The sequence below is a fragment of the Meriones unguiculatus genome, chromosome 20, assembly GCF_030254825.1.
Source record: "Meriones unguiculatus strain TT.TT164.6M chromosome 20, Bangor_MerUng_6.1, whole genome shotgun sequence".
NCBI lineage: Eukaryota > Metazoa > Chordata > Mammalia > Rodentia > Muridae > Meriones > Meriones unguiculatus.
The window spans coordinates 23,908,944-23,934,433 of NC_083367.1; the positions used below are offsets into that span (position 1 = coordinate 23,908,944).

General features: G+C 40.0%; 1 protein-coding gene across 4 annotated transcripts in view; it reads right to left on the reverse strand.

Moving 5' to 3' along the window:
- Eya4 (EYA transcriptional coactivator and phosphatase 4) overlaps positions 1-25,490 on the reverse strand; it is a 253,327-nt gene that overhangs the window by 216,196 nt on the left and 11,641 nt on the right. For all 4 annotated transcript variants that reach the window (XM_060373192.1, XM_060373193.1, XM_060373194.1 and 1 more), the window contains exon 2: positions 9,621-9,720. In XM_060373192.1, the coding sequence (XP_060229175.1) occupies positions 9,621-9,653 (33 nt within the window). In that variant the 5' untranslated portion in view covers positions 9,654-9,720. The remainder of the gene's footprint in view (positions 1-9,620; positions 9,721-25,490) is intronic.

The window sequence follows — 25,490 nt, forward strand, 5'->3', positions numbered from 1 at the left end:
CTTTGCTTAGAAATATTTCAACCTATATATCTTATGGGTTGGGTGACTTTGATGGAAATCCTGAACTGAATGAGCACCAGCATCTGTTCATAAGTGTACACTGGTCCTTTCTACCCTGTGATATAGATGAACTCAGTAATCAAAACCTGGGTGTGTGTTTGCTAAAATTATAGTAAGGAAGCACAACAAACAAGAATTGGCTAGATACGGAAACATATGCTCGTGAAACAATTCAGTCTTATGAGTTTGTGTGGTAGGCTTAAGCAGTTATCTTCTATCTTGCATAGACTGTCATCTCCACCCTCCTTAAGTCTGAAGTAACCAATTATTGCATCCTTTTTGTTTTTCTCTATCCAGACTTGCCTCTTTTGGTAGTTTCCATCAACTTCCTTTCTTTGACTGCTCCTGGTACCCTGAAATCCCAACTCTGTAGGTCCTGTCTAGCTTCCCTGTTTTCATTCTAGATGGTGATATCCGACTAACCAACATTTCTTCTTGATGGCTAACGTCAAGTAGAGTTTCTCATGCCTATATTAGTTTCAGGAGAATCTGTCCCCCATGCAGTGCCTCAGCAATCCAGATAGGCCCTATTCATCACCCTAGGATAGTAGTTCTCAACTTTCCTAATGCCCTTTAATATGGTTCTATATTCTATGGTGATGCCAACCATAAAGTCATTTCACTGCTGCTTCATAACTGTAGTTTTGTTATTGTTATGAATCATAGTGCAAATATCTCATACACAGGATATCTGATATGTGACCCCCAAGGGTGTCATGGCCACAGCTTGAGAACTGCTGCGCTAGGAACACAGATCAACCAAAAGAATATGTAGGAGCTTTCACAGTCTCAGCGTGGAAATGACAGCAATATTCCACATCCTAGTATTTCAGACTAGAACATGTTATGTGGAGTGGTCCTGATGGAAGAAGACAGGGAAGTACAGAGTGATACACAGGAAAGGGGATTGCAGGGTGAGTTAACTGAAAATAGCATTGTGTCTAAAATGCAGCTCCTAATCTCTATCCAAACTAGCCCTTTCAAGGTCTTCCATCTCAGCCAATGTCAACCATGTCCCTCCCGGTACTTAGGACAAAGAGCAGAAATCATTTTGACGTCTTTCTTTTTCTAACAGGGTGCATCCAACACATCAGCAGGAAGCCATCTTATTCTTGTCTTTAAAACAGTTTCTGTGTCACGCACGTCTCACCACCTCTACTGCCAGATGAACGAATAATACTCTTCTCATTACTCTTTTTTTGTACTGAAAGCCAGGGTGATTTTTTTTTTAATTTTATTAGTTACACTTTATTCACTTTGTATTCCCCCATAAACCCCTCCCTCCCCCCTCCCAATCCCACCTCCTCCCCCCCCCCGCCTTCTTCACGAATGTCCCTCCCCAAGTCCACAGGAGTGGCTGCATTGTCATCTTCTGTGGCCTGGTGAGGCTGCTCCCCCATCAGGGGGAAGTGATCAAAGAGCAGTCCAATCGGTTTATGTCAGAGACAGTCCCTGTTCCTATTACAATGGAACCCACTTGGACACTGAAATGCCATGGGCTACATCTGTGCAGGGATTCTAGGTTATCTCCATGCATGGTACTTGGTTGGAGTATGAGTCTCTGGAAAGACCCCTGTGTTCAAATTTTCTGGTTCTGTTGCTCTCTTTGTGGAGTTCCTGTCCTCTCCAGATCTTACTATTTCCCACTTCTTACATAAGATTCCATGCACTCTGCCCAACAGTTGGCCATAAGTCTCAGCATCTGCTTTTATAGTCTGCAGGGCAGAGCCTTTCAGAGGCCCTCTGTGGCAAGTTCCTAGATTATTACTCAGCAATGAAAAACAAGGAAATCATGAAATTTGCAGGTAAATGGTGGGATCTGGAAAAGATCATCCTGAGTGAGCTATCCCAGAAAGAGAAAGACACACACGGTATATACTCACTCATATAGACATATAATATAGGATAAACCTACTAAAATCTGTACATCTAAAGAAACTAATCAAGATGGAGGACTCTGACTAAAATGCTCAATCCCCATCCCGAAAGGCAAAGAGGATGGACATCAGAAGAAGAAAATAAGGTGACTTTTTAAAATTTCACGTCATAGCATGGCCTTAAAAGTACTTAGCGTGATGCTGCTCAAAAAATATCAGCTTGTTTTATACCTGAATTCTTCTTTTTGCCATATATTTTTCAACAGGTTACATGACATTAAACTTTCCCGTTTCTTGATAATTGCTCAAAATTCCTTGAGCTCAAGATCATCCCATTGCTTTGGATGCCACTAAGCAAATGCTAAATTTCCTGGAATAACCAGGAAACACCTCCACATTTCCATGTAGGTAATCTCTGTGGGCCCACCATGCCCTAGTCTATCACTCTACCAGCACTGGTCTCCTTGGCCTTCCTCCCCAAGTGCCAGGCATCTATCACACTGAAGACTTTCTATGGCTGATCCCCCTCACCCGACTCCTTGTCCCAGATGTACACATGACTACCTCCTTCATTTCATTTGGGTCTTTGCATGACATCTGTTCTCTTAGGCCTTTCTGATTCTTTCCGCAAACCACGGCAGCCCCTCACCTACCCAATCTGCCCCTTGATCACCTCCTACCTTCCTTCTTGACCTATGTGGGTTTTTTTTCTTACATTATTATTCTTCACTAACTTTGTTTAATGCTTTACCCTACACTAGAGTACAAATTACTAGAACTGTAATGTCTTCTGAATTTGTTTAGCAAATACTTTGACCCCTTACAACATGCTTCAAATACAGCTATGATCCACAAATAATCACCTAATAAATTAACAGATAAGTGTCCAAATCCATTTTAAAACAACTAAAGAATAGACACTGATGCACTATCATACCAACACATGCTAAACTTAACTGTGTAGCAAGATAGAAAAATTTGAGATTTATAGTTGAGCACGTTTCCTAGACATCAGCATGTGATCTATGAATACTTATTTGTGGAGACCTTTGAATCTTATTTAATTCCAAACATTTTTCAGCCTTAAGAGCTGCTCATTAAAGCATTTACTGATGAAGACTGTGTAGAGGGTTTATAACTGTGGTGGAATAATTTCCACTTCTCTCCCAGACCCATATTTAATAAATTTGATTGACATTTAAATAAACTGTAACCAAACTGATTCTTTAAATACCTACTTCAAAGTACAAAGGCATCTGAGCACCATTTCCATTGATGAGAGCAGCCTAGATTTGGATGTAAGAGTGTCAGCTGACAGTCCACTACAATTGCTTTCTGTCAGTCATCAAGCTCCAGGGAGGAGGATCAGGAAGTCTTCCTCAGGCTGGGATTACAATGGAGCTTCCCACAAGGGACTGTCATTGAGGCTGGACAAGGAGGCACCTAAAAGCATTGTTCAGGATGACTCCCATCAGAGGCATCTCTTTTCATCAGTGAAGTTTTCACTTGCTGATGCTACATGCATTCACTTTCCCCATGTCACCATAGATAAACCACAGAAGACACCCACTATATCTCGTTCATCATTCACGATTATTTTCATTTCATTCATAAAGTAGATACTGGGTTAACGTGATAAGGCACGTAAACTGTATCCAAGTAAGAGACTTTGGGAATTCTGAGACATCCTAGCCCTTATTTACCTCTGTCTTACAGAATAGAAAATCTCTCGATGCCTGACAACTAACTGACACAGAACCAGCAAATCTGAAGCTCTGATGCCTCCTTCTTCCTTTCAAAGTAAACTGACAGTATTACTCTCCTGTATGTCCTGTCCCAACTATGCATTCATTATTATAAGTAAAACATAATGATGGCTCTCCAAATTTGGGGAAATGTCACACAGTTAAAAATCTCTATTTGCTGTCCAGTTCAATATTGGGGGGGGGGGAGTTTTGACAAATAATAATCCTAAAAAGTTACAAAAGTAACATTTAATAAAATACAATACTAACATGTAAGTGGACTGAATTAGTGAGAATGCTGAAATAGGACTGCTCATGTCATGATATATAGCATTTAAGGAAGGCATTTTACAAGGAACTATAACTTATTCATTTGGTTTCCCTAGTATCCACTAATATTTTATTGAGTAACCTATGTATAATTCTTAAAATTATGATATAGCACATAATACTTTAAATGAATAAACTGTTTTTATTTTCAAGCCTTCTAGCTTGATTATTAATTAAGCCATACTTTATCACATTAGTTTGAATAAATGAGACAAAAGGCAAAAACAAAAAAACAGTGGTAATAACTCACTCCACTATAGCAGAGCTTTTATCCATCTTAGTGTATATGGATTTTCCAGTCATTTTAAAAATATTACAAATTGTCCATTCTTTATTTGAAGTCAAGGAATATAATATACTTCGTAGAATCAAGGGAAGCATTGCTAAGTATGAACTAACTCATAGCTTTTTGAGTCATCAAGAATAATATTTTTAGATGCTGGATAGATGGCTCATTGTTTGAGAGCATTGGTTGCTCCTACAGAGGGCCCAGGTTAAATTCCCAGCACCTACATATGGCAGCTCACAACTATCTGTAACTACAATTCCAAGAGATCAAATGCCCTCTTCTGATCTCTCTCAGGGATCCAGGCATGTGCATACACATATGTGCACAGACATACATGTGAGCAAAACACTCACACACAGAGAAAATTTTGTTTCAAAATTTTTAAATAGTCAAGTCACACAAGAGTGACATTTTTTAAGTTTAAAAAATAAGGGTAAGTTAAAGTCACTTAAATTTCTTCTAAACTAGCAACCCTGAAATAGAAACTCATGGCAGAATTTTAAGAAATTTAAGTCTTATTTCTAATTGCCCTAAAACTTTCTGGATGCCGTTAGTCAAAATGCAAAATAAGAGCCAAATACAAACCAAACAAACATAGAAGAAGGTTTAAGAACAATGATAATATGCAGGCAAAGTGTTACTTGATTCTCTATGGAGTTTTTCCTCAAAAATGAGTCAAATGCAAATTCCTGAGGTCCTGTATTCTGAGAACTTCATCTTGCTTTCTAAAACTTGTTGCCATGCCTCATCAAAAACACATTTAAGTGTTTCAGAGAAAGCAGTTAACAAACATCAGCAAGAACTGTGACAGTTAGAAAGAGTTCACGACAGGCAAGACTCGCCATTGCTCTTCAGTAGTTTATAACCCAGAAGCTAGACAAGTAAGTAAACAGATTAGGTTTCAGTTCTTGGTGGTGAATGCTAGGCTAGAGATGATGCCAAAGGGTTAGCGCCGCAAATTGTAAAGGCACCCGGTAAAACTGTGGCTCACTGATGTGGCTAACCCAAGTTGGCCTCCCCAGCATGGCTCACTCTATGTTGCTGGTGGGGCAAAGAGACAAGAAGGAGCTCGGGAAGGGTTCTCAGAAGCAGTGGGCTCCATGAGAGTCCGTAAGAACATCAGGGTAGCTCAGTAGAAGAGGGGCTGTATCACACTTACAAATCAGTTGAGACCCCAGAAGATTTGGGAAATTTGGGCAGCTGACAGAAACTAAAAATACAACTAAGGGAATCAATAGTATCTAGACCTTTGTGGTGGATCCTGCATGACCCTCTTTTCAGAGGACAAGAAAGCTATGAAGGAGAAGATGTAGTACAATAGTGTGACGAGGTATTTTTGGAAAGAGAATCAACTTGAAACAGGACAAGGTAGTGAAGAGTTAAAAATATCAGAGTTAGGAAACTGAGGCACAGAGAATGGGGGAAGAGGGCAGGGAGAGAACAGGGAGGGAGGGTAGTATTGGGAGGAGACTAGGAAGGGGGCCATAGCTAGGATACAAAGTGAATAAATTGTAATAAATGATAATAATAAAAATAATTTTTAAAAAAAAGAGAGAGAAAGAGAAGGCCAGGCAGGAATGGGCAGGCATCAGGGTGGAGCAGGGGAGATGCTGATCTGCTGGTTGTTGTTACTTCGGCTGCTGAGGAGCTGGTAATGAAGGCTGTTATAGAAGCCAGCCAGTTCTCTATGGAGTTCTTCTCGCCTGTGAGTCAAATGCAAATTCCTGAGGTCCTGTATTCTGAGAGAAGTTTCTAACTTTCTAATACCCCTCAGGCCATTGGCTACCATGCCTCATCAAAAACATATTTCAGTGCTTTTTAGGGAAAATGCTTTGCATTGTATTTGGCTCTTGTTTTGCACTTTGACTAACAACAGTATCTAGAAAGTGTCAGGGCAATTAGAACTAGGACAAAAATTTCCTAGAATTCTATCTGCCAACTTAATACAGAATTGGAGTAGAGAAGGAGAAAAACAGAGGGACAAGAGAGCTGGTGAGGTCAGTTTTAATCTGCAAAAAATTTATGGACCTATAAATCTCCAGGTAGAGAGACGAAGAGACGATCCAAAAAAGAGTTGGCCAGGCAAGAAAGAAGGAATACTCATGAAAGACTTTCTATCTGTGTGTGTGTGTGTCTGTGTGTGTGTGTGTGATATGTATAATGTATGTGGCCATGCATGTTTGTGTGTACATGTATACACATACGCACATATGTGGCTGTACCTACCGAGTCCAGAAGATGTCAACAGACATCTTACTCCATTGCTCCTCCCAACCCCGTCATTCTTTGAGACAGGCTTTCAGATTGCTCAGCGCTTACTAACTGGCTAGACCAGCTGTCCAGTGTGCTACCCAAATCACCCCTACTGCGCACCCTCCACACTGAAGTGATAAATACATGCGACCACATCAGGCTTTTTATTGGTGTGCTGGGAACCTGAACTCAGGTCCTCATTTGTTCAGCAGACTGAACTGATTGAGCCATCTTCCATGGTTCTCAAGTTACTTAGAGCAGGCAGTGATCTTAACGAATATTTTGTGGACCACATGCTAGCACATCATGTTAGGATGCTTTATCATCCTCCCCACTCTATAGATGAGAATGAGGTTAAGTGATTTCTCAATGTTTATAAAGTACTTGTCAATAATGTCTGAGTCTACAACTAACGCCTTTAACTATTGATGCTATGTTGTGTCACAAAAACCCATTAAAGGTTTTAGGGCAAGACAAAAGCATGTTCAGCTCTAAATTTGGGTCCTTAACTGCTATTTGACCTGAACACTTTCTGCGCAATGTCTTCATCTATAAAATGTTAGGCTTTAGATGTATAGTGCATGGACACAGGAAACATCTAGAAAAGTGTGTGGAAAGTGCTGAATGGCGCATGCATGCATCGTAAATCACACTTACTATTGTATCCATGCCCTGAAATTTCCATCTTATGAACGGTAATACCCTCCTAATCATTCTATATTTTAATAAACACTATGCTTCTCAAAAAGCTTTAAGAAATTAATACATTCGGCAACATTTAAAGTTATTTAATGACTTAATTCAAATATAAACAATTATTTTGTTTTGAAAGGGATGAGTCTTAGTTAGTTTGTTTCTTTGTTTGTTTGTTTTAACTTGTCCATAATGGTGGAAGACACGATTTAAGCTGTCTCACTATCAGACATATTTGGATGAGGAAGAGAGCCATGAACTCGGAGAAGGATCACCCAGATCCTTCGAAGTTTGCAGCGTGCAGACACAGCACCATAAGAAGCCCTTGCTGCTTCTCAGCAGCTGTCTGCAGACTTCTGAAATGAGTAGGCTGGTCTACGTGTCCAAGGTTTAAGCTCAGCAACTGGAGTCATGCCAGAGCCGCAGACATCACCTAGACATTCAATTCTCACACCTGGCTGCACAGTAGCATCCCGAGAACTTAAACTGAGGATTTCAGCCCTGAAATATTGCTGAAAGAAAACCAGCAATTTTAGAAACACAGTTCACAAATTCTGGACATTGTTTTGTCAAAGATGATCTAAACTGTGAGTAATACCTTAGCCTTATGTTGAGTGTAAATATGTTTTATTTAGCTTCAAATTCATTAAAGCAGATGTTCTGTTATATTTGTATATTTAGGAAAATATATATGTTATATATGTATATTACATATGTATCAATAATTAAAGAAAAAAGGTCATGAATTTTAGAAAAAGTAAGGAATGCATGGAAGGAGTTGGAGGAAGGGAAGTGAAAATGATATAATCATATTATTTTTTTATTTAAAATGTATTAGAAAATAAAGTGCATAATCTCTCTCATGTGTATACATTCCATAAAACAACTGATGATTCAGCCATCCTGCTTTTCTGGGACTCTTCCTTCTTTAATGCTCTTTTGAGCTCCCCAAACTCCAACTCCTAAATCTCTGAAAACATGTGGACATTGGCTCATCTAATACACACGCACACACACATTCCTAAGCGAGTCTCAGAATATTAGAAGTAAGCACACATCACAGCCCTCAGGTGACATAACCATTCACTGTTGGCATTCAGGCACATGGTCACACTCACCGACCTATAATCCCAGCAAAAGCCACAAACACACAGTGGCCCATGGGAAAGAGACAACCACCATCACTACTAGAACCTACTTGCCAGAGCTGTAGCCCTACATGTTTAAATTTGGTAACCAGTTCCTGTAGAGGTTGATTTAAAGCCTTCGCCTGTCACTGTCAGGTTTGTCTATGAAATCAGACAGTTTTTAAGAGTCCCATGTCTACTGGTGAACTTTCAGCCTCACAGCACTGTGACAGATCGCCGTCACGTGTTTCTTGTGATGATGTTGTAGAAAATGAGCAGTGCTACAATTATATAATAGAATTGTATTAAGGTAGCCCTGAGACATAAAAATTGAAACACGAATGTACATATTTTAATTATCTGCTAGTAAACAAGCAAAATGTTTAGAATAGCGGCTTCTCACACAGTGCGCTTTTTTTTAATATGAAAATGAAATGCATTTCACACATCTGTTCTATAGTTATGTGGTTATATGCCAGAAGCTTGTCCTCAGTTGTCCCTGGGAAGCCTCGGATTTTTAATCACGATCGTACAAGCTAAGGAAGAATAGCTGTGTCTGTGGAACACATTCTTGGTGGTATGCAAGGCTTTTCCCCTGTGTCAGCACTAGCCACTTGTGTGCAGACAGCTAGGGCGACAGTTTCCAGCAATCTAGGCCCTTGTGGTACACAATAAAGAATTAATGTCATTGAGATCCTACTAATGAGGCAAGAGGAGGAGCCGGTCAGGCCTCTCCCTACAGGAACACAGAATAGTATTGTTACCAGGCTGCCACATTCTTGGTCCTGTGATAAATCTCGTAAAATAAGGAAAGCCCTTGAGTACTGTGGTTTTCATCCATGAGATGAGCAGTTGGCATGCTAATAAGATCCTCTCTCTTATTATACTCCCAATAGCCAGCAATATAGAAACCATCCAGCATTTTTGGAACAAAACATAACAAAGGAAGTGCATAAAATTACTCAGACTGTCTAAACACACAGCATGATTTCAACACCCTAGTCTTCCAACCTCAGGCTCTCTGAGAGGAGCATCGAGGGAGGCATCAAAAATGTGACATCATCATTAAGCAGGAACAACACACTTTGCCAAAAACCTATTTTATGGCCTTACAGGAGGATTCAAAAATCAACAAAATATATTTAACCCAAAGCCTTACTGCTGACAATAGGTTCCTTTCTAAGAAAAGTTTGAGTAGTCTTACCACCTCTTTTTAAGGGAGTACTGAGGTTAAATTAAGACTTACTGATTGCTCATTTAGGTCCTGGGTGTCTTCCATGTGGCTCCCTCACTTCTCTTGCCACTCCCACGCAGAAGCAGCTTCCGTGGAACTCAAAGTCAACTATCTGAAACAAAAAGGGTAGAAAGAGAAAAAAAAGCAAAGGATTATTTTTATTCATTTTCACACGCACTTCTACACACAAAGATTTAGCATGATAGTTGGCAGTACATACAGGATGCAGGTAAACTTTTTGAAGAAAGAAGTGAGTCATTAATTGGTTTCGATATCTTACATAAATAATGTCATGGTGGAACTGATCTATGTGAGTAGCTCCTAGGTATCTTTCAGTTAGAGAAAAATATCTGAGGAAAACTTCGGAGGCACAGAACAAAAAAAAAAAAAGAATAAACAATTAATATACTACTTTGCTTAGACAAAAAAAAAATGGTCACCACGTTAATCACTACTGCATAATGTCAACTGGGAAATACAGTATGTTTTAGGATTGTTGCTTTTAGAATCAGAAACTGTGTCTAAACTCTCTTTTCTTAGAAGCATGATATTGTGGCTGATGATGAAGCTCACACGTGCAAGCCCCTGGGTGTGATTCTGAGCACCACAAAAGCTATTATATTTCAAAATACACAGTTTTTAATAGATGAGGAAAATAATTATCTTAAGACAGGTAAGAGGAGACATACTCAACCACAGTGACACAATCACTTAACTACTCAAAAGATAAAATTAATCCTGACGCCACACCATTCGATCCCTGTTTTCCTGGCCAAGCAGAAATATACCTTCACATCCCAAATAAAGGAAGATTTTTATAATAGTAGCAATGTAAGATAACACCAAAAGGCCAAATGCTCCTGCAAATCACGTTTCTTCTCTTGAATACATATACAAGACCAAGTAATGCTTTTTAAAAAGTGGTTTTATAAGATTGATTTTAACTATAGCTCCTAGTGAAAACCAAATTTTATAAAGAAGCCCTCGAAGGCCTCCATGGTTCATTCTAACGTTAACTTTTGGTGCCAGAGTGATTTCTGTAAGGGAAGACAAGGGTTGTCTTCTTCTGAGTTATACGCAGTGTATAGCTCAGTATTTGATGTGCTGACTAGCTCAGTGACAAATACAACCCTCGAGAGGTCCCTGGTGATGCCATAAAAGAGTGGGAGAAACAGCTGGTGTTGAAAATTTAGTCTCATACACATGGCTCTTTGGGGAGGACTCTGCTTCACCCTCGTTTTCTGGGTATCTTGCTTTGCATTAGAACAAGAAAACAGAAATGTAGAAGGAAGGATTATTTACCAGGTTGTAAGAATTCATAAAACTCAGTATTGAAAATTAGTACATAATTCCCTAATCATTAACCTACTCATACAGAACACTCCTGAGAAAATTATCAATGATACCAGTTAAATGAATTTATTTCCAAACAAGCCTGTTGTGCCAGATTTCTAGAAGGTGGCTAACTTAGAGCAGCAATTTATTTCAAAACATTCTAGGAACCAAAGCCCTTTAACCAAGGCAGATCCCTGGTCTCTCTGGAGACTATAGGAAGAAAAAGAAATCCCTCTGCCCCTGGCTTCTGGTAGCTTCAACATTTCTTTTTTATTAATTGTTTTATTAATTACAATTTATTCACTTTGAACATTTCTTACCACTTTGTGGGTTAAAGCTGCATCAACCCTGAGAATGTCATCACCACATGACATTCTGCTTGCCTCTTGCTTCCAATGGCTGTGGGGGGAGGGATAATGCGTGTGTAGTGTGTGTTTGCATATATGTGTGTTCACATGTGTGCGAGAGCATGTGTGTTCATGTGTATACCCAAATTTTCCTCTACAAGTACACCAGTCATAGGATCAGGGTCCATCCAACTACAGGGAGAGTATTCCTTCACTTGACTAAATTTACAAAGATCCTAACTCTAAAGAATGTAATATTCACGGGGTGCAGGCTTGGGATATCTTTTAGACACAAAAAGTTACCATAACACATGTTCAGTTACCATATAAAATCACTTTAAACATGTTATTACGAAGCTTAGAGGTTAGGTACCCAGAAAGGCTACATGTAAAAGAAACTGAGAATGGTTTTACCAGGAAAGAGGCAACCATCTTCCAGAGAACCATGACTGCAGGCGCCATTACTACCTTGAGCAAAATTAAAGCTAAGACTTCGGGTAGGACACTGGTGCATTAGAGAATTAAATAAAACCTTCCTAGTTTTTGGTTAGCCACCACTTTAGAATCTACTTAATATTTAGTTGGGTAGTTATTTGTGTCAATGTTCCATGTCACAGCAAAATGCCTTGCTTTGTATTTCCTTGTTTAGATTTAGATTAATTGTTACTTTGCTTGAGTTTTAATGCTAACATAATTTTTGTTCTTTGCCAAACTCACTCAGGTCCTAAAATATTACGAGCCCAGTGATTTTTATATTATTGAACCATGCTAAACTCCCTTGGCTAATTGCAGACACAGTATTAGTTTACATCATAATTTACTAATGGTTGTTATACTAAATCCTTTACCATTTAGTTTTCACAAATATAGAAGAAAAAAGATGAGAACACTCCTTGAATCAAGCACAAAAGGAATAACCTTATAATAAAGATATAAAACTGAGGGCTTACGGTAACCTCATGCTGTTTAATGAGTTGAGAATCTAGAAGCCTGTTCTATCACAGGCCACTCCTCCAGAAAGGTGAATTTTAGACAGGAATAGCAACAATCTCACTCATTCATGGGGTTATTCACTCATGGGGTTATTTCTCCCGTGGTTAACTTTTCAACGTATAGAGAACTCATCCAATCCTTTTCCTTAGTTCTTATGTAGAAGTGAGCTTTATATTCTTAGGTCTTAAAAATTAGAGTAAAATTCAATAATCCTTCTAATTCAAACACATAGCTTGTATGTGCTTATATGCGTGTAATGTGAACAGTTCTCAGAAGCATTCAAGACAATGCCGGCTGGTCCAGACAGTAGAGATCAAGCGCCTTCAGTCCTAATGGTTGAGGGAGATTTCCCTCATCTGCCTCTCTAGACAGAGCATGAACATGAAGAGGATGGTCTTCATCTCTGCAAGAAATGCCAAGAACAGGAAGTGCACAGGGGAAGTGCACACAGGGAGCCTCCACGCCCCAAGAGTGCACACACAAGTGACAATGCCCTTCGCCAGCCATGCGACACGCAGGTTTTGTCAGTGATTTTCTGCATAGTCTTTTTCACACTCGGGGAATCCCCAGGACCTCAAAGTCCATCCCAGAGTTTGCTCCATTCCCTCCACTGCCTTCTCTCCCTGGTGTCATGGATATGAAGATATGAAACACCATAGACACTTGCCTGGACAAGAGCATCAACTTTGTCCCCACTCCTGTTTCCTAAGCATTATAAGTCACACACAGCCCGAGTGGTGGCTCTATAATACCTGTCTCCTTTTACTCTCTAAAACCTTTTTAGAACTTGACTCTATCCTTCAGACAAACCAGGATTCCTTCAGTGGTCTTGTTTGCACCTGTGCCAGTATCTATCTCAAAGGACCACTCTGCCACAATGTCCTTGGAAGGAATCCCAGGGATTTTTTTCATTTGCTCCCTGGGCACCCTGTCTGGAAACAGGAGTCTGGAGCTACATAGCTGGAACATCTAGGACAATGCAGACACGGCTGAGGTCATGTGTACCTTTCACTATAGGATAAAGGAAGGTTAAGGAGGGGGCTTGGATTTCTTTAGGTTGTCCCACTCCTAATACAGCCTTAGGGAAAGCTTTAAACAATGGGATACCTAAACTTTTTGTCATGGCGTTGTTGAGATACTGGGATGCAGAGTGAGGTGTGTGGATGACACTTCGCCTCTGACACAGGCCCCGTGATGTAAGCAGCATGTTGAAGAACCTTTTACTTGCCTCGCTGCCTGTGTCCAAGGAAGACACCCCTAAATTACATTATGACGTCAAGAATGGCTCATCTGTGCTTTGGCACTCAGATAGTCAAGCTGCATGCAAACATCCCGCAGCATATTTTGGGAAAAAGTATTTTAAGCTTGTAGACAGGCATGGTGATACATGACTGCAATCTCAGCATCAAGGAAGCTGAGGCGGGAAATTGAAAACTTGAGGCCAGAGAGACTTTGTCTCAAATGACTGAAACAAAACTACTGTAAGACTATTCCCATAGGCACATGTTATATAGCTATAATGTATGTGCCTTTATGCAGATTAAGCCATCGAGGAGTGTCCCCAGGGCTTAACCTGTTGCACCAAATGAGTTGTATCTAACGACACATCTTGCTTTGTACATGGGCCTTTGACAACATCAAGCTAGCCCCCCTTCAGTGGGAAAATGTGGAACTCGTGAGCTTTTTACAGGCGTGTGGGAAGTCCTGATTTGAAGGGAGAGACAGAAAGAGTTCACTTAGAGAGAACAAGAGTGGGGCAGGAGAAGGCTCTGCCTGGCACCTGGACCAGTTGGATGCTGTTGCTGCTGGACCTGATTCCCACTCTTCCTGGGGTTCTATTGGCCATCCTTACCTTTAGTCTTCGCTTAAATTTTCTTTATTGCTCAAGTTGATTCGGGCAAAACATCGATTATGTAGGGAGACTAACACTTTACGTCTTCATCCCGTTATTGAGAATTATAGCTATGAGCAGCTGTCCAGAAGAAAAATATGCCTCCCAGCTTCTGAATACCCAGTTACTTACAGTGCCATCCACCGTTCAGTAATGGGGCCGTAAAGCTGGGTCAGCCGCTGGCTGGCTCCCACTGCCCAGGCAGCATGCCAGAGAGGGAAGCCAACAGCACAAAGAACACCTAGCTCCCGCTCCACAGCCAAGTGTTCAGAGAGGTGAAGAGGAGCACACTTGGACTGTGCACGTGACGCTCTTCTCTGCCCATAAAAAAAGGAAAACAGTAGGGGTGTCCAAGAAACACATCTAGGTGAATAGTAATGAGTACCTTGTTTGACATCATGCTCCTTCAATGGAGCCGAGGCTACAAACTGCAGGCTGAGCTATTTTTGAAGTGCTTATGAAAACAGCACACGGGCTTTGCAGAATCATCCCCATAACACAAGATGTTTAACAACATGGGATGACGGATTGGGGCTGTGTCTGTGGCTCAGTGTTGAAGACTTGCCTAGGATCTGCAGAGGTGCTGGATTGACTCTCGGCACCACTCCATGGCAGTGGTGGTGATGGTTTTGCTGGTGGTGATGGAGGTGGTGGTAGTGTTAGTGACGGTGGTGGAGGGGGTGGAGGTGATGGTGGTAGTGTGATATATTAATGTTCTTAGTGCTAAAAATGACAGCAAGCTCAATTTCATGGTAATCAGGTAGGTCATTTGTGTATATCAGCTGATGGTAAAGATTTCCTGCCATTATAAATCATGATCACTGGACCTTTAAGAAGGAGGTTCAACCAAGGTTTTCTGCTATCTCCACCTAAGTTACTGTTAGCGGTGGGGCTGGAAAACACAGGAGTGATGATGAAGAACTGGCTCAAACAGACGTGTAGAAGAATCTTCACACACACTTGAGCACGTGCTGTACACTCCTTCCCTTCTCTCACCCCTCCCCCTCCCCCATCTATGCTTGACACTCACACAGATGGACGTTTTGTTTATCTTGCGTTGATGCCACTGGCTGTCCCATAATCTGGCAGAGAAGAATATATTTGAACCTTTTCTTAGAATCAGTTTTTTTTTTTCCTGTCAGACATAAATCTCTCTTCGGTGTGACCTAGAAACCTTTTGGATGAGGATTCTCTGTGTACATCACTCCACACACATCTGAGGAAAATGTATTATACTTTAAAACAGTTCAAGAATAGATCTCCAAAATTTAACTCCTGAAACCTTAGCAAAATTATAGCTTTGGCAAGAGTGTAGATACAGAAATTCTAGGAGTTCGTAATAAGTTAAGTCCTGGCTTTGCCAGGAGATGATTGTGGAATTCGGGAGAGGTTCAGTAGCTCCAGGTGTCATGCCTGTCATCCATAGAGTCAAGGCACAAATATTTCTTGCATTGTGTTCTGGAAGTGTGCGAAAAAATTATTTCAAAGCCCTAAACTAGTTTGTTCACCAAGAAGATTGGAAGAAATTCGCTATTTTGATGTTCATATACTAAATAAAGCACTTTAAGAGTCTTTCCAGTACAGCGGTAGATATGCACCTTCTCACACAAACACAGTCACATGTGACTCTGTCTAACCACAAATTTCACAGCAACCACTAATTTCCAGGCTGTACCAGCCTTACACAAATATGTTTAGATAGTGGCCAACAGTCATCAATCTTAACAATTCCCTGGACGTAGATAAATTTGTAAAACTGAATAATAACTTTGGTACAAGTCATTAATACTCACTATTTTTAACTTCATCATTCTATATAAATTCAAAATGTGACAGATGTCTTTAATGTTGATATAGTGAAATGGTCAATAACAAAATGAAAGTGAGAGAAAGAAAATGACGACTTATAATTACAGTTTGGTTTGTGATGCTGCAGCCGAGAAGCCAAGGGAACCCAGAATGATGTCTCTGCTGAAAGTAGACCGGATAAGGAGAAGACATGAGAGGAGATATGAGAGAGAAATCAATAGGGCACAGAAGGCACTTGAACATAAGTGAAAAGTCAGATATTATGATCAAGGGTTACGCAAATCCTGCTAGCGTGGTCACACTGAAAAACTCAGAGGACAGGCTATGTTCATCTTTACATGTTAAGTCATTATCTTCTCTGATAGAGATAAGCAGGCAGCTAAGGTGAGAGAGAAGCCATAAAAGAAGTGTGTGAAAACCTTGCTTTTTTGACTGACAAAAGGCTAGAAAAGCTCAGACTCAGCATGAAAGCTCATCCTGGAACAGAGCCTTTGGGGAGGGAATAAAAGAAAATGATTACATGAGACGAATCAAAAGCTCATCTTTACACAAATGTAGATTCTAAGGTTTTACTTCATGGCATTAAAACCTCATGCTGGAAAAACAAAATCAAGACTGACCTAGAGGCCTAAGACCTCAAAACTGTGGAGAAGCAAGAATAAAATTGGTCCATGGTATTGAAAAGATTCTAAAAGAAGAAACTAGGGTCAGATGGACGGGGAGGAGGACCTCCCCTATCAGTGGACTGGGAGGGGCATGGGAGGAGAAGAGGCAAGGAGGGAGCACGGGATTGGGAGAGGATGAGGGAGAGGGCTACAGCTGGCATACAAAGTGAATAAATTGTAATAGATTTTTAAAAAATAATAAAAAAAATCCATGAGAAGTCATAAACTACACAAGGAAACAGATCATCCCAGAAACACCAGGTGCAGCAGTAAAGCAGTAGCCAGCCAAGACTTCAAACTGTAGCATCAGCTCAATAAAGCATGTTAGGACTATGATTAAATAGTGATTGTTGTGGAAACCCAGCCCCTTGTGGGTGGTGCCGTCGCTGGGCTGGTGGTCCTGAGTTCTGTAAGAAAGAAGGCTGAGCAAGCCATAGGGAGCAAGCCAGGAAGCAGCACACTCCATGGCCTCTGCATCAGCTTCTGCCTCCAGGTTTCTGCCCTCTTTGAGTTCCTGTCCTGACCTCCTTTGATGGTGAAAGTGATGTGGAAGTGTAAGCCAAATAAACCCTTTCTGCCTCAAGTTGCTATTGGTCGTGACGTTTCATCACAGCAATAGTTAACACTCACTAAGACAAGAGACTATTGTAGTGATCAGAATGGAATTGGTTTGGTCCTTGTTCTTTGTCTTGTGTTTAAAAAGAAACGAAGAAGTAAGTAGTACTTGTTTGCAGGACAATCAAATGGTTCTGAGGATAGACTACATGAAACGTCTTAGCTTCAGGGAACAAAGCCGCCTCCTGTCCTGACTGGGCGTCAGAGCTTCCTTGTGCTTTAGTTTAAAACACATGCAGAGGTTCTTCTCTCAGCCTGGTCCACCAGAGCCACAAATCGTAAACCAAATCTCGCCTTCACACGCTCGGCAGGTCGTGAGATATTGAAAGCATGCTCTCACCGGTGATGCCCCCTAAATCATGTTTTGCTTGCATACCCCTAGTTAAGCAGGCTACATATTTAATGGATTTTTTTTTCAATATTTGGTTCCTAACAGAAATGAGGGCGAATCCAGTCAACCACGAAAGCACAATTGCTCAGGAAATACATTAAATAAAAGGTAGATATGAAGTAGGCCATAGAACATTATTACCTTTAGATCTCTCAATTATGAACTGACATTGTCCTGACATAGGTCAACAGAAATGCTTGCCCAAGTACCACATTTGTACTTAAAGAAAGCAAACCAATTAGTTGAAACAACAAATTTCCAAAGCAATAATTTCTTTGTAAGAAACCCTAAGGTTTAGGCAATTAGTTGGTTGGTTGGTTAGCTGGTTAGTTAGTTGCTAGTTAGTTGGTTGATTAGTAAGCTGGTTAATTTTAAGTTAATTAGTTTACTTAAAACCAAATTATTCCTTAGGAAACTTAAAGGGAAAAAAAGATACTCATGTTTCAACTACAGGAAGGTTTGGTCTTCCTCACAGTGGCATAAGCTCGGGTAGGTTTTATGCAATCTATGGATTGAATTTCCAGGTAGACAGATGATCTTCAGTCCAACAAGCTCCTGGAAGAAGAGTTTTTCAAGGAAAGGGCTGTAGGGGTTCTTAAGCAGGAGCCACTAAAAGAACAAGAAAGCAAACAGGAAATGCTGTCCCTTACCTCCCTGCCTGTAGAAGGGCACCGGTGACATCTGGACTACCTTTGGACATGTGTTACAGGCTGCGGTGCCACAAACTGACACATACTCTCTTTCTGGAAAGCTATTTCTGGGCTTCCCTTGATGGCAGTCACCATAGGGGAATAAAGAGGTGGAGAAATTTTGCTCTAACAAAAGCTTTCAACGTGTATGAATGAAAAGCAAAAGGCAAAGAAAGCCTGGAAAATACAGGTCACAATGGGGACAAGAAGATCACACTAGGTGAAATTTTTTTAAATGTGAGAACTAAAAATCAGAAAAACCAAAATCACATTTTGTTATAGGTAAAATATGTGTACATGAGTGCATGCAGAAATAGACAGAGAGACTGGGGGGAGGACAAGACGTATAAGGGAGATTACTTGAAGAGAGGGAGAACAGAAGGAAGGAAAGGAGAGAGGGAACAGCGGAAGGCAGCTGGAGAATAACAGAAACAAGGTACAATGACATGCATGCTTAATATGTGACAATCAAGGACATTGTTATATTCTATCTTAAAATCAAAGGGCAGCTCAACAAGCTAGAGTAAGAATTGCAGTAATGATCTCCCTCTTGGTTTAAGTTAACCCTAAAAAGGAACCTGTTCTCAACAATGGGGACACTAGCCCCTCTATGCTCTGCATGAGTACTGACATCCTGAGGTTTGCACTCCACTGCACACCTACCCAGAGCTGCTGCTGTTAAACTGCAGTTCAAACACTTGGCCGTCTAAATTTGTAACAGTGAAGAGCTATAGCCATTACTACATCCCACACTTAAACAATCCAAGGAACAAGATATATACATTTTAAATATTAGGCTGGAGTTCCGAACCTAAAGGTGCATCTCACAAGAACACTGATTCTTTTTAGATGTATGTATGAATGGATGGATGGATAAATTACTAAATAAGGGGAAAACTCTCAAGCACATGCAGGCGATGGATCACTTTAAGGCATTTCAGAATGAATCAGGCAAACAGAATCATAGATTTCTGTGTTTGCTATGACTCAATGTATGGCCTTAGGAAAATCTTGTAATTTCTTCATACTTCAGGTTCTCACCCTATAAAAGGAGTATATTGCTTGAAATTTAATTCTCTTGCAGTGGAGAGAGTTTTGATTCAACATTTATAAAATGCTTTTTAGCTTCTCTGATTAATAGGCAAAATACTGTAATAGTTTTTATAAAGGTAACAGCTTGGATCAATGTAAAATAATACTTTACTTGAGAAACAAATATCAATCATATTTATTGCCCTTCCATTCCATTTGCTAAGTAATAAAAATTACTTTTGACAGAGAAAGTATCAAATTAATATTCAAGTGAGTGAAAGTGCTATCTTCATAGGCCGCTCCTACCTTGGAGCAAAGAGAATTGTTTTGTTTTTCCAGGCTACCCCACGTGTTTATATGGTGAAGTCAGGAATGTCAGGCATGGTTTTGAGGGCCTCCAGCGTATTCACTGGTTTCTGGCATTCTAATGCACTCCACTCTTATAACCATAAAAGTACTCTTGAGTGCTTCTGGAAATATATAACAAATCCTTAATCAATTTAAGAGTGCTTTAACTGCATATATGAAATTTCTTGGGAGGAAAATGTTAGCCGCTCTACATGCACACAGTACTTAAGCTAGCAAGAGCATTTTTTCTCAGGGGCTTAGAGCAGTCTCCCTGCAGTAATATAACTTTCAGTTTTATGTGCATAAGTCCTAGTGAATCCCTTAGAATAACAGGAAATTCTGCAGGAAAGAAAAAACACAAAAATTGATAGCCATATTTTTCCAATGCAGAAGTAATATGTTAGCTATTTTGAGTTGGATGAATCTTTAAAGGCACTAGATAACCATTGAAAGTCAACCATAATCAACATCAGAACTGTGGAAAATGAATTATCTAATTATATAAAAAAATCTAACATAAGCATATGACCACAAAGAGTGCATTAATATGTGTCATTTTAACTTTATATACTGATTGCATTCTGACAGCCAAGAATAAGTAGTAATTTTTCATATTTAGATGCATTAGTTTAATTCTAATATGAAAAGATTATATTTTCAGAGTTACAGATTAGTCAGTGCAATGAGGTTGATAGTTTCACATATACTAATATTATTAACATACTCAGAGTGAGGCAATTTCACATTGCTAACACATCTTCATATTTCTAAGTTAAAACATAAAGTTATACATATTATGCTTTGGTCTGTATCAAAATAAGCTATAAACAGAACAATAACCTATAATTCTTCATAAGTTTTCATCACTCATATCAGAGACAACTCTAAATTCTGATAAATACAGTATTAAATAAAAACTGTAGTATGAGATGCACTGATATATTTTTATTAGCAATTAATTTAAGAACTGTAAATATAAACAATGAGTATTTATGCAACTGAACATAATTTTTATGTTAGCAATTAAACCTACCATATATATTTTTATGTGAGTGGTTAATAAGTTTATTTGTCGTGATCTTTTTCCAATAAGTATGCTCATTTAAAAGAATTCGCTTTCATAGGTACTCTTCTTAACCAAAATATAAATATTTACAATTCTAAATGTTCAGCAGTTGGATCTACTGAAGAGGTTCCCAGACTCCTCACAGGGAAGGCAAAGCATAGTAACCCTTCTCCAAAGCATCTTGTCAAGCTTCGTGCAAAATGCACAGCTACTAATCCCATATTTATATTTTTAACCATAGGAGAATTTGACCAATGTACAAAAAGGTATGTAAAGATCATCACTAAGGGACTGGATTTCAGCAGAATGAGTTCTTGTGAAGTGTGTGCAAGGTTCTGGGCTTAATCCCAGCACAGAAAAAAAAATACTGAAAAATATATACAATAAAATGCACAGATCAAGTGTCAGGGACATAACTCGGTAAGTAAAGCACTTGCTCCGTAAGTATCAGAGTCTTAGTTTGATTATGTTATCTACATAAAAGACAGGCACTATGGCACACGCTTACAATCTCAGCTCTGGGGAGATAGAGACAAGTTCACAACTTGTCCTAGTGAGAGACCCTGCCTCAAAAACCAAGGTGGACAGCTACAGAGGATTGATACACAAGGTTGACTCAAGTTCTCCCCAAGTGTGGACAAACACACACACCCACAGACCCACACACACACCAAAAGAATGTATACACACTTTCACAAAATACACAAAATTGACAGCTGCTGAATTTTTATTTAATAGACACATCCTTGTCACGAGCTAGCAAACCAAGACGAGCATTATAGATACGATAAATGGAATGAAAATGGCCCCTATAGGCTCATAGACTTCAATGTTTGACTAACTGGGGTGGCACTATTTGAAAGGATTAGGAGTGTGACGTTAATAGTGAAAAGATGTCACTAGAGATGGACTTTGATGCTTTTAAAAGCCCATACAGGCCCAGAGGCTCTCTCTTGCTGTTGCCTGAGGATCTAGGTATGGAATTCTCAGCTACTTCTCCAGCACCATGTCTCCTTGAGTGCTGTCATGCCCCACCGTAATAATGAACTAACCCTCTGAAACTGTCAGCAAGCCCCAATCAGATGCTTTCTTTTGTGGCAGTTAACCTTAATGAGTGTCTCTTCCCAGCAATAGGACACAGACTAAGACAGTAGGACTCTATCCCTTGTCCTCTTCCAGTTACTTCCCATAGGTAACCCTCCCAGGTCTTGTTTCAATGTTACAACTATAATCAATGTTTAAAAAAAAAAATGACTGATTACAGTAAAGAAGCTTGTTTTAGTAGCATGGATTGTGCATTGGTTCTCTCTTTGGGGGAAGGTGTAATATTACATACACTCTTTAGTTTATCCAAAGGAATCAGATCAGAAAAAGATCCTAGTCCTGGTACTGTACCAACGGCCTGCCATGTATGACCTCAGTTATCCCATCACTCAGTTCCATGAGGGACAACAGCACTTGCTGTTATCACTGCTTATTCCTCCTACAACTGTGGCTCGTGGGCTGTAGAGTCTGGACATGCATGTAGCTATTCCGACTCCAGTCCATGCCAGACACAAGCAAAGCATGATGCAGAGTGTCTAAGGCCCTGAGTTATATATGTATGTATTCTGGCTTTGCTTGGACCCACGTATTTATTGTCACTTACTGAAGCATCCCAAGACAAACGGAAGGGCTAGGCTCCCCCCGTTCTTATGCTCCCACTCTGACGGTGAGGAACGGTGAGGAGCTGTGCGCCAGGGTGATTCCATACAAGCATGTGCTCCATCCAAGATGATTCAGACAAGGAAATCAAACCACAATTTTTGAGGCTATTGGAAACAATTGTCTTAATTTAATGTTATTTTTGGACATAGGGAGGGGTTTTTCCCCCTACATAAGCAAGTTTGTGGTTTTGAAGAGTCTTGCTCATCTCTGTGTGGAACACGCCTAAAAACAAACCACGAGAAATTTGAACAAAGCCAGCTCCTTCCCTACTGCAATTGAAAGACCTGACTCCTCTCACCAAAGGCTTCACGGACCTCTCACACACCATGGATGCCTGGGCTCCAGGTCTGAAACACTGACCAAAACACACGCTTCCCCTCAGATGAAATCCTTAGTTCTGCAGGTGAAGCATTCTGCTCTTTACAATAACATAAAGTGTATTTCATCAGAAAGCAACTGAAGACGCCAATGTTTGATTCTGGAGAAAACCAGGCGTATGGACAGTGTGATTGCCCAAACAAAAATCTTTCATGCTGGGCACTCCTTATCTCCCATTAGAAAAACATCCCTATTTTTGTACAAGAGAAACTTTAAATGATTTAAAATAGACAATGCCTAATAACTGGTTTCCATGAATATAAGCAACGGAAAATTAGTTTTCTAAACCATACATAGGACTCATTCTTGGTGGATTTCTAGCGTAGCATGTGTGCTCAGGAGGAAAGCATGCACTCGTCCAGCTATTCAGTTACATCAATGTTTCCACTACGGTGGGTACAGACGGGCGAACATATGGTCTCTCGTCGGAGAACTCAGAATTTCTCTAGCATACAAACTCAAATTCAGCGAAGTCCGACACAATGTGCTGTTATATTAATAGCCCAAATAGAGTATTATGGTATTACACAAAAAGGAATTAATTCTTCCCAAGCTTCAAGGAAGGCTTCCCAGAGGAGGTGATATCTGAGCTGAGCCTTGACAGATGGCTTTTTTTTTCCTTATTCAGGTAGAAAGCAAAGGAGAAAGACTGTAGGTGGGCTAAGGGAGTTTGGGTAGTGGAGGATAAGGGAGTAAGGGAAAAAAATCCCAGGGAGAGAAACAGAAGTGGCTGCCTGTATTATATGCCAAAAATATATGTGTATATAAAAATGAGTAAGTCTCACCACGTTCAGAACTACAGTACAAGGAACCAGCCTGAGAAAGTAGATACAGGACTTGAATACTCTAGGGAAATTCTCTGATTTATGAACCAGGGAAGTGCTCATTTGGAAAAACAGAACCTCTAGGTTTTTGGCTGTTCTCCAGTGCCTAAGCGGCTACCAGGTTTCCTGTTCAATGTCTGGCATAAAGCGCCTGGATGGGCATGAGGTTTGCTGTGTCTTCTTTGGGCTTCCTGTCAAAGCATAAGGCAGAACTTTCTTTATAGACTAAAAACCTATCATTTCAGCCCCTACCTTACATCACTCCCAACCCAAAACCTACAACACGGCCCTGTCCCATCTACATTGGGATTTTTAGCATCTGCATCACCTCCCTGCTGACAGGTATGTATGAAGGGTCCTGAGTCTCTTACAAAGATATGTTGTGGTCTCATTCAGTGAGTTCAATTTGCAGTTACATTCTTCCCTAAAACTATACTCAAAAATTACACCATAAGCCACTTTCTCTCTTGTCTCGTGATCTTTCCCTATGTATCTGTCTCTTCCACCTTCCCTCTCTCCCTCCTTTTCTCTCCTACCCCTCCTCTCTCTTTTTCCTTTCCTCCTACCCCCTTCTCTCCTTCTCTCTGTATTTTCAAGTTTCTCTATGCACCTTCTACATGAATATCAATTAGGAAATAATGTGAAATCTCTAGGTTGGTCTTGTTCTATCCTTGTGACCTGATTCATAGGCCCAATACAATGAAAGTAAATCCTCTTAAGGCAATACATAGTGTGGGATTTCAGGAATCTTTCTAGTCACTAATTTATAAGGTAAAAAGAAATCATCTGCCTTTCAGAGGTCGTTAGAATATGAGTGTGATCCTGCATCTATAACAGTAAAGTTTCACAGTTAAAAATAATGTTCCCCTCAGCTCAGAGCTAAAGATCCACTCATCTCACACATTGTGTTTGACATTGCAGATTCTGTTTTCTGCTTTTCAGGTTTTCTAAAATGTTTTTCCTCTGTACCTAAACAGTTCAGGAGTATTGCCCAAACTCTAGCCTAGCTTATAGTCAGTGTGCATTAGCCTCAAATACACTGTATGTTAAACAGGAGCCCAGAAGAATTAGACAATCAAAATTTAGGTATAGCCAAGCAGTGGTGACACATGCCTTTAATCCCATCACTTGGGAGGCAGAAGCAGTTGGATCTTTGAGTTCAAGGCCAGCCTGGTCTACAAAGTGAGTCCAAGACAGCCAATGTTACACAGGAAAACCCTGTCTGGAAAAATAATAAAAAAGAAAAAAGCTTAGGTTTGGTACCACATAAATAGACAGGTTTTTTTTTTACATGTAATATGCTTAGTTATTATTTCTTCAGAGTTGTATAATTATTACTAAATTCAAATGCACACATACCAGCATTTTTCTCCTTGTTGACTCTCCCTCCCTGTCTCTCCCTTTCTGTGTCTCTCTGTTTGTGAGTCTTTGTCTCTGTCTCTACCTGCCTCTCACAAACATCAAGCACAGAGCCTTGTGCATTCGAGGCAAGGATTCTACCTCTGACTTGCGTCCCAGCTCCATTTGAGAATTTCTTATTACAAATAAATGAATGGTTCAGTTCATCAAGTACTTAGATTTTAGACAGTGTTATCAGTATAAAACATCCTTTCTGATAACTCCTCAGTAAAGAAATTAACATTTTTTTTTTTACTACTGAATATTTTTATACATAGAAAGAGCTAGGTCATTAGGTAATTGTCACAATTAAAAACAGAATAAAAGATCCCAAGGAGAATAACAGCGATGACCAGAAGAAGAATTAACAGAGGTGGTTCAGATCAGTATTTAC